The sequence below is a fragment of the Oncorhynchus mykiss genome, chromosome 10, assembly GCF_013265735.2.
Source record: "Oncorhynchus mykiss isolate Arlee chromosome 10, USDA_OmykA_1.1, whole genome shotgun sequence".
Lineage (NCBI taxonomy): Eukaryota > Metazoa > Chordata > Actinopteri > Salmoniformes > Salmonidae > Oncorhynchus > Oncorhynchus mykiss.
This window is the reverse complement of record NC_048574.1, coordinates 67,105,346-67,115,286: the sequence shown is the minus strand read 5'-3', so window position 1 is coordinate 67,115,286 and position 9,941 is coordinate 67,105,346. Positions and strand designations below refer to the sequence as shown.

Genomic DNA, 9,941 nt, shown 5'->3' with positions numbered 1-9,941 from the left:
CTGGTGTTGCTGGGCCATTAGGAGCAGACGACAAGCTAAACGAGCCAAACAGACCCATTAACTCTCCTCCTCTCATCTCAGACTCTCTTTCTCAACCCCTCACTGCTCATCTCCTCCAGTCTCCCTCTCCTCCTCTCTCTCTCATAATGTCACAGGAGCCAGCTGAACCCTCTAATGCCAGCTATCAGTCATGAGGGGAAACCCGCCTCTCCCTCCCTCCCTCCCCTTCCCCAGGGTGACGGGACTAACTTCCTCTAATGGTGTCAGTATGTGAGGAGGACGTGTTCTCTAGAATGAGAGGGTTAATGCCCAGGAGTGTTCAAGACACTCCATGTTCATTACAGATCAAACTAACCTGCGTTCCGTTCTCTTTCGCTGGACATTCTCCATCTCATACGAGTTGTAATTGATCTTGTGACACAGCAACGTGTTTCAGCGACAATGTCAATGTCCTCCCTCCGTTCTTTCTACCACCGTAAAGGGAAGCCTGCTGTGACATCTAGCTTACACACAGTCTTAAAGAGGGCGCATTGAAATAACATTTAGCAAGACAGAGAACAATATCTCTCGTCGTTCTCCTGAGGGAGAGTCTGTCTCAGTAGCCCCAGGTGTGTCGGCCTGTCAGATATTCCATAACAGCTGGGGAGCGGGGGCTGTTCTAGACACCACAGACACACGACTGACAGCTCTGTCCCTGCAGGCAATAATATCTGTTCCGTCACCATACGACGTCCCACTGGAACACATCGACTAAAGGAACTTCTGTTCCTACTGAAGTGGTATTCATGGGAAATGCATTAAGACGTCCAGACAAAACATGTGAACACAGATAGTTTCAACAGATAATTGAAACGCGGCTCTTCATCTATGCAGATTACATTATTTTTAACATTTTTATAATGACAGCAGCTGATACTATAAATTGGTGAATTTCAACGTAACAAAGATGAGTAGGCAAATACCAATGAAACGTAACTATTGTTTGATCTACTTCCATTGTGTTGTTCTCTCACAAAGCCTGGCGCCCTGACATCCTGTGTGTATTGGGAGCATCTCAACGCCTCCTCTCTGCCCGCCTGTCCTCTACTCTCGCTGCCGAGCTGCTCTGCTGTGCAGGATGGATCGATATCGGCAGGTTTGGCACACGGTGGAGGAGAGAAACAAAGGGCTGGATCGATCTGCACTGTAATGGCGTGTGTGTGTGAGTCTGTTCTAGGTTGGACATAATTGCCTCAGTCCTGGAGGAAAACAGAGCACCATGGGAATTACAGCGAAGGGAAACTAGACCAGTACGGACACACAACAGTTGAATCACAGCAACAAACATAATTCATGACCGTGCTCAGTGATACTGAGCTATGCTTAGTGGTAAGGGGGACGTGATAAGGACATTTGAGTTCCATGTGAAGAAGCCGCCACTGAATCCCCCCCACCGCTGCAGTCAGATAGCGTCACAGAGCAGTCCACCTTACAGCGCTGGGGGTTAACGGCAGTCAAACTGTCAGCCAACCAAATGCTGCCCTGGCCGCTAATTAGCTGTAGGCTCCAGTGGTCCGACTACCTACTGTAACATCTGCAGTAACAGCCTGCTCTATAGATCATCTGTCCACTAGGCAGGCAGGCAGGCAGGCAGGCAGGCAGGCAGGCAGGCAGGCAGGCAGAACACACACTGCTGTAGCAGTACTATGTCCAACTGTCTAACCACCACAGTCAAGCCATCTGACTGGGGATAACATACCCAGCTGGAAGGAAATGTGTGTGTGTGTGTGTGTACATGCTTATGTGTGTGTGTGTCAGACAAAGGTCTGTCCATCTGAGAGTGTGTGGCAATGAGGCTATGTGCATGTGTGTGAGTACATTGACGATAGCAACATGTGTATGCGTGTCTGAGTGCTTACCGAACCCCCCCATCTCTGTGGAGTTGGCGTGTCACACCTTAGGTTGTGTGATTAATGACGTGGGCTGAGTCCCATCAGCGTCCTGATTAACACGACCACACAGGTCACAGAGCACAGCCTGATCACCACAGCCTGATCACCACAGCCTTCCCTGCTGCCTCATCAGCCACTCATTACTACCACTGGGCAGAGACTGGAGAGAGGTGGGAAGTGTCTAGGTCCTAAAAGACATGCCAGGAGTAGCATCATGAAACTATGTGGCAGGGCAGGACATAGCTACATGGTTATTAGCTCTGCCCTATGTCTCTGGGAGAGCATCTCAAGGGTCAGGGGTGGTTTATGTGAATCCTTGTTTCGGAAAGGAGAGAGAGAGGGGAGGAAGCCATTAGACTGTTTGAGACGGTATTATTTTACAATCTTCAACGCAGTGGTTTAAACAGAGGTGACAAACAGTTTGAGCATGACACCAGAAAAACATGGAGCTTTTTGACCTTCTGGAACTTCTGAAATGGGAGAGAGGAGGAATCTAATCTTGAGCACAATCTCTGCTGCTTCTCTGTGTGTAAGAGGACACTGCAGTCACTGTGGTGCTATAAAACTACGACAGTAATTCTGACAACAACTAAATATACACAGGTCTGGTGTGCTTGGGGACAGGAGGGAGAGATCAGAAACAGGACACTACATCATCCTCCTCAGTAACTCCTTGGCCATGTGAGATTGCCAGCAGAGTCATCAAAGACAAAGCAGAGTCATGTCAGAGGAGCGGGAGGCTCAGGTAACAGGAAGGGACCGGAGCTGGACAGGAAATAACACAGTCTCTTTTCATTAGCATTTCCTGCTAAGCTAGCCTAGCGTGGAGGAGGGGCTTCAGAGGAGTGGTTTGATGACATGTGAGGAAGAGGACTGCTGTGTGTGTGTGTGTGTGTGTGTGTGTGCGTGCGTAACTGCATATGTGTGTGTGTGCGCGTGTGTGACGTACCAATCTGTTGATGCGTACAAACTCCTCGGGGGTCTTGGCCCAGGGCGGCAGCTCCACGTCAGACACCACAGTCCCATCCTCCATCACCCCCAGGCTGTAGTTGTTGGCGTTTACAAACATCTCAGGGAGGTAGTAGAACTCCGGGGTCAACTCCTGGACAGACAGACAGACAGACATTAACACTATAGAGCCAACCTGAACTGTCCCTTCACTAAGTTATGTCATGTTCATGTACTGATAGTGGATACAGTACATTCAGAATAGTTTTGTCACATTTGTAGCCAATAAATCACCCCTTTTAGTTAGGGAGAACAGTATCACAGTAAGCCATTTCCTCATTCCAATAACACTGACAAGATGCTCTGTGATACAGCCTCCAGTCTCAGTGTGTGGGACACGACATTAGAATGTGACTACTGAGGACCCAACGTCCTGACAGCCAGGTAGAAAGAACAGGGGACTGTGACCTTCAGAGTGAGAAGCTACAGTTTAGAGAGAGAGTTCATTAACAGAAAGAGAGAGAGAAGACACGGTGTAAAGTACATTTAGAACGCATGTGGATATATGAGTGTGTGTGTGTGTGTGTGTGTGTGTGTGTGTGTGTGTGTGTGAGTGTGTGAGAGAGCGGAAGGTCCTTTAATCTGGGACTGCCACTGTCGTCCCTCAGACAGCTAGTCAGAAGCTAGTCGCAACACTTGAGCTGTGCCATTACTCATGGAAATTACATTTCAGACTGCTCATCTGCTGTCTGCCTGCTACCATGCTGCAAGCAGGCAGGCCGATAAAAGGCATCAAAACCTTTCGTGTGTGTGTGTGTGTGCGCGCGCTGGGGATTCCACGCTTTTTGAAAGGGGGGTTGTCTGTAATCGTAGAGCTCCAAACAGAATATATGATGTTCTATTTTCTATGCTTCTCAAAGGATTTTCTGAAGGATTAGAAGGAGTGACAGGTCACAGAACTCACCACAATGTGATTGTGTGTCTGTGCACAGTTGAACACTTCGTTATGGAATTATGACATTTCACGATGGGCCCCAAAAAACATCAACGTTCGTGTAAACTGAAGAGCTCGAATGTTAAGACCTTGAGGGTGTAAACCTTAAACCCGGCTTCATTTCTAACAAACCATAGCTCAGCCTCAATGTGTATGAAACGCCTTCATATACAGAAAGACACAAACGTTTAGATTATGGGGCAAACCAAAACATATCGTGATAAATCTTTGCCATCCCGCAAACAGAAATAAAACACTAACGTCGTTAGGAGTGTGTGTGGGCACGTGGAACTAACTGGTAAGACTGGACAATGTAAGCGCGTGTTGAATTAACCCACTTCCGGGCGCCTCCTGATACGTACAACAAACAATAGCACGACACCCAATGTCAATCCCGTGTTTAATCGGCGTACATCTACCCCTCGTGATATACTGAACCTACCCATCAACATAACAAGTGTCAAACGTGAACGTGAACTACGGCCATATTCCACAGCAGGGAATTGAACCATGGATTTACGTATGGAGCAGGCACTCCTATATCAACATGATACATCCACAGCCAGTATATGAGACATATAAACAGAGCACCGCAAGTATGAAGACAAGCCACAACACAAGTGTAACTCTTCATTTGATTCCACTATAAAACAATAGCTAATGAGTGAGTAACTCCTAATAAAATAACCTGTTAATAAAGCATTGAGGAGCAGTTGTCTTGTAACGTGTCCTGGGTCACGTTCAGTTGGCACAAAACGTAAGAAAACAGAGTGAGACGGGGAGGTACTACTTGTCTGAAACGGAACTTGTCCAATAAGGAACACTTGGGATTTTTTTTCAGTTACAAAATGTTTTTGCTACAGTGTGTGTAACCCTAACCTTAATGAACACAACCCAGTTCTGTCTGACTAGAGCTGAACCAGTGAACCGTCTCCTAGGTCGTGTTCAGTTGCCACAAAACGTACAAAACGGAGTGCCAAGGTTTTGCTACGGTAGGACTTAATGAACAAGACCCTGAACTGTTTGACAGAACACAGTGTGACTGGGCCTGCTGACTGGTCACTGTCCTGATGGACAGAGAGAGAGAGACAGGGTGACATTCTGACATCAGGGATGACCAGACCAGAGTCAACACCCATCGGTCATGTCCTCGTCTCCCTGTGACATGGCTGTGTGTGACAACCTGACATGCAAATACATACTGGCAAAGAGGCTACAGGTAGGAGCTGGGAACTGGTCAGCGCATGTGATGAGATGTTCTGTAAGGGCTGCACGCATGTACGCACATGTACACACGCACGCACACAACAACACACACAGAATCCCTGGAAGGCTGTCTATAAGCTCAGACCTGAGAACAGTCCTCACTGCATCCAACAGGACGGAGACAAATACATGATTAGACAGGATGCCAGTGAGTTTCCTCTAGATGTGTTGTGTGGGTGGTAACCCGAGACATGGGGTGGTAGCTAGCCGGAGAGATACCCTGTGTCAGTCCATAACCACATATCCAAACCTACAGATGGACCGGAGGGGAGCTCAGTCAGGAGAGAAAGAACCAAGCACATGTTCTGTCATCACAACCAATCCATGTCATACAACCATGAAAGCTTCAGAGACTACTGATCAAAGGTCCAAACTAATCCTTCTACCCTCCCCCCCGCTGCCCTGCCTCCTCCCCCCTCCTTCAGTCAACCTTGAATTGAACCTTTGGCCCATTGGGCCCCCTCTCCACTGGGCTTTGGGTCGATGGCAGGTCAGAACATTGGGCCTCCTCTCCACTGGGCTTTGGGTTTATGGCGGGTCAGACCAATCCTCTGCTACAGTTTGGGTCTCTAAGGCCCCAACCCTCCTCTTTTAACAAGTGACCCACGCTCTTAAAACATTTATGAGTACAGGCAGCCATCTTGTTTCAAATGTAGACTTGGCCTGCTCTTTGGGCCTGGGTCGGGTGGAGTGGTGGCTGGGGGAGTTGGAAGGAGTTGACGGTTGATTGCGCTTCGCCTCCAATGATAAAACATATGGCTCGCATTACCGGTAACACTTGATTGCGAAAGCCCAGGGAGAGAGAGAGAGAATCTAGTTTGGTCTCAGTCTAGACCTGTCACAGTGGATCAACCACAAGAGCCCCACTCTACATCAAAACACGCAGGACCAGGCTCAACACTGCACAGCTTCCATGTTGAGTTGAGTTTAGCTACGTCAAAATAACACAACATTCTTTCCTCGCATGGATGATCTCATTCACCTTGTTAACATAGAAGAGTTACAAATGAGATGTATCAATTTAGCATGCTAAGTACACCATTTAGCTTTAGCTTCAGGACTATTGTAGGAAACTCTAAGAACCTTATATTCCTTCTAAAGGGGGAAAAAGTCGTAGTTTGTTTTGTATCCCAGTGCATAATGTGGTGATAACAGGTTAAAGACGCCAGTCCAGTCTGGCTGTAGCGTAGGAGAGACCGTGATGACCTCCGGCCACAATCCCCTGACCCCTCCTGACCTTTTGCCTTAGCCCAAAGGCATCGTTGTGTGTGTGTGTGTGTGTGTGTGCGCGTCTGTGTACTGTTGAAGTGTACTGGGGGGGGGGGGGAGCCTGGGGCCCCTGCAGTGACACGTGACAGGACAGGATTGGGGATCACAGAGGCTGGCCTCTGACCACAGTAGAGCAGGGGCCACTGAACATAATGGAGGGACCGGGGCCCAGAGTGTAGCGGGGAAGCCCCCTGTATTTCCCCCACCTTGTTAAGAGGGCAAGGGGGGGGGGGGGGGGTTGAAGGAGACCCCCGGCCCCCGTGCCGCCAACGCAGACTGGACAAATTTACACCAGGCCTCCCCGGGTCGACCCCATGGAAGCCAGAGGCCTCGTAAAATGGCCGACCTTCAGTTTGAGGTCAGGTTTTGTAGAGTGGAGAGGTTTAAGATGTGAGGAAGTGGGCTTGTTGTTTTTAGACCAGTGTGTTTGTTTGCTCATTAGATTAGCCACTTTCTCTCTCCGGTGATGAGAGGGAGAGAAGAGGGGCCTTTGAGAAGGCTTTAGGCTAATTCAATGAAAAGGTTGTCATTTGAAAGTTGAATGTTTGTTTGGAATACGTTTGGAAGATAATGTTGACATTTGACTCCCTAGCTTTGAAGAGCATATTAAGAACATATTCTTATTTATTATATGCAAAATCTGATATCACTGTCAATAGATATCCATCAACGACAAACAAACTAAAGTCTGTTTATTTCCACACAGAAAGACAATTTTATCAAAACACTTATCACAACTAAAAGGTAACCAGTCTTTAGAGACTGATGCCACCCTCTCCTATCCTAGTATGTTCCCTGGCTCCTGGGGTCTGGACAGTGGTGGCCTCTCCTCCTATCCTAGTATGTTCCCTGGCTCCTGGGGTCTGGACAGTGGTGGCCTCTCCTCCTATCCTAGTATGTTCCCTGGCTCCTGGGGTCTGGACAGTGGTGGCCTCTCCTCCTATCCTAGTATGTTCCCTGTCTCCTGGGGTCTGGACAGTGGTGGCCTCTCCTCCTATCCTAGTATGTTCCCTGGCTCCTGGGGTCTGGACAGTGGTGGCCTCTCCTCCTATCCTAGTATGTTCCCTGGCTCCTGGGGTCTGGACAATAGTGGCCTCTCCTCCTATCCTAGTATGTTCCCTGGCTCCTGGGGTCTGGACAATAGTGGCCTCTCCTCCTATCCTAGTATGTTCCCTGGCTCCTGGGGTCTGGACAGTGGTGGCCTCAACTCACACTGGCGGGCTGCTGAATGGTCTGGAAGTGTTGAGGGTCTCGGTGTGTGTGAACTTGTGTGTGAACGTTCAGAGGAGTGTGCAGACTGCAGAGGCCCTCTCTAGTCGATACTCTGGTACACTGTCTTTCAACAGCTAGCTCCACAGTGAGGAGGTGGCAGCAGTGTGTGTGTGGGTGTGTGTGAGTCGCTACCTTGACATCAGATGTGTCTCTCTGGCAGTTCCTCCAGGCTCGGGACACGGAGGAGAAGGTGCGGTCAGCATGGTCAAACTTCCCTCCCTGGAAGTTGAGGAACATGGTGGTGAAGGGTTCCTGGAAAATTAGAGAATAAGAACGAGAGAAGAGAACGAGAGAAGAGAATGAGAGAAGAAGAATGAGAGAATGATCAGTTATCCACATATCCTCCTAATAGTGTGCTGTGACACTGTAGTGTACTGTACATTTGAGAAAAAGGAGAAGAAGAAATTGCATTTGACCCCAAATCCTTATGATTAAGCATTTTTATACTATGGTAAAATGAGTCTGAATGTGTACACTGAGTATACCCCCTCAAAACAGCCTTAATCACTCAGGAATCCAGTCTACAGGGTGTCAAAAGTGCTCTAAAGGATGCTGGCCCATGTTGAAACAACAGACCGCCCCTCTGAAACAACAGACCGCCCCTCTGAAACAACAGACCGCCCCCCTGAAACAACAGACCGCCCCCCTGAAACAACAGACCGCCCCCCTGAAACAACAGACCGCCCCCCTGAAACAACAGACCGCCCCCCTGAAACAACAGACCGCCCCCCTGAAACAACAGACCGCCCCCCTGAAACAACAGACCGCCCCTCTGAAACAACAGACCGCCCCTCTGAAACAACAGACCGCCCCTCTGAAACAACAGACCGCCCCTCTGAAACAACAGACCGCCCCTCTGAAACAACAGACCGCCCCTCTGAAACAACAGCCCCTGAGTGAGATGGACACAATTAGCCAGGCTAACACTACTACAACTACACAGGAAACTACACGGACAATTAGTCCAAAATGAACTCAGAGTACTGATCTAGGATCAGTTTCATAATGAATAAGATTATATGGACACGGTGGGGACCTGATTCTAGATCAGCACTCTTACTCTGAGATGATTTTGAATACAGGACCGGGACTTTTAAGGTCAGCCTTAGTGTTCATTTGGGCTTCCTATCCCATCCATACGTTGACACTAGAATTGAAAGGCATTTGGTAAAGTGGATTTAAAATAAGCCAGTAATAAGCCAGCTAATGATGTGATGGGATCAATGGTTGTTTCCATAGGGAGCTCCAGGGACAATTACAGGACAATTCAAGGGCCCTGGAAGAAGGTTAGACTCCCTCCCTGTATGGCAGAATGGTCCCCTGTGGATGGAACAGAGAGTGTTGTCTGATATCGGCTGTATGAGGGTTACATACAGTGACCAATATAACAAAACACTATCAACAGCACCACGTGGGAGAAAGATAACTTCATGAAATCTTTAGATTGAGTAGTTTGAAGCAGAAGTTTAAAAAACAGTACAGAATAATAGCCCCTCATTAAACATAGTTCAATTGAAGACTATAATTTCTGAGTTCCTCTTATGTTGCAAAGACACACAGAAAGAAACACGTTATGAATTTAGCTTCGGCGTGCTGTTTTACGAGCAGCACAACATAGAAATAACCAAGGCCAGCCAGGGACAACACACTGTGCATACGTTAGCGTGTAGATGGAGCCTGTATTTCACTGTGACATAAATCAACCTGACTCTCTATGTATCCATGGCCAATTAGAAAACAACAATTAGCTGCAATGGGGCGTGCTACAAGTCTAATGATGAATAGGTAGTAAATTTTACACCATGACGGGTAGGTGGCAACTGTAATGCATTCATTTCTAAATGCAATCTGTTTTTCATAAAGCAGTGACAGAAATGAAGGCCTAAATCCTATTCTATACACATCGTGGTGGGATTCAGTACTTTCATTTAACCTTAAAATGGACCAAGTTGAACCATTGAGGTCAAAATAAGTATTTTGCAATTTTAATGTGTTGAGAAAAAAATAAATAAAATACATTTTTTACAAGCGAGACATTTTCACCGGATAGGTGCAGTGAAATGTGTTGTTCTACAGGGTCAGCCATAGCAGTACGGCAGTCCTGGAGAACATTTGGGTAAAGTGCCTTGTTCAAGGACACGTCGACAGATTTTTCACCTCGGCGGCTCGGGATTTAGAACCAGTGACATTTCGGTTACTGGCCCCGACGCTCTAACCGCTAGGCTACCTGGGGGTAGGTGGGGTGGATATAGTTGGGGGAC

At 47.9% G+C, this 9,941-nt stretch overlaps 1 protein-coding gene across 5 annotated transcripts in view; it reads right to left on the bottom strand.

Moving 5' to 3' along the window:
• The window catches only part of LOC110533189 (lipopolysaccharide-responsive and beige-like anchor protein), a 388,104-nt gene that overhangs the window by 131,274 nt on the left and 246,889 nt on the right, over positions 1-9,941 (bottom strand). For all 5 annotated transcript variants that reach the window (XM_036933632.1, XM_036933634.1, XM_036933635.1 and 2 more), the window contains 2 exons: positions 7,813-7,932; positions 2,881-3,033 (listed from right to left, as the gene is read on the bottom strand). In XM_036933632.1, coding sequence (XP_036789527.1) covers positions 2,881-3,033; positions 7,813-7,932 — 273 coding nt within the window. The remainder of the gene's footprint in view (positions 1-2,880; positions 3,034-7,812; positions 7,933-9,941) is intronic.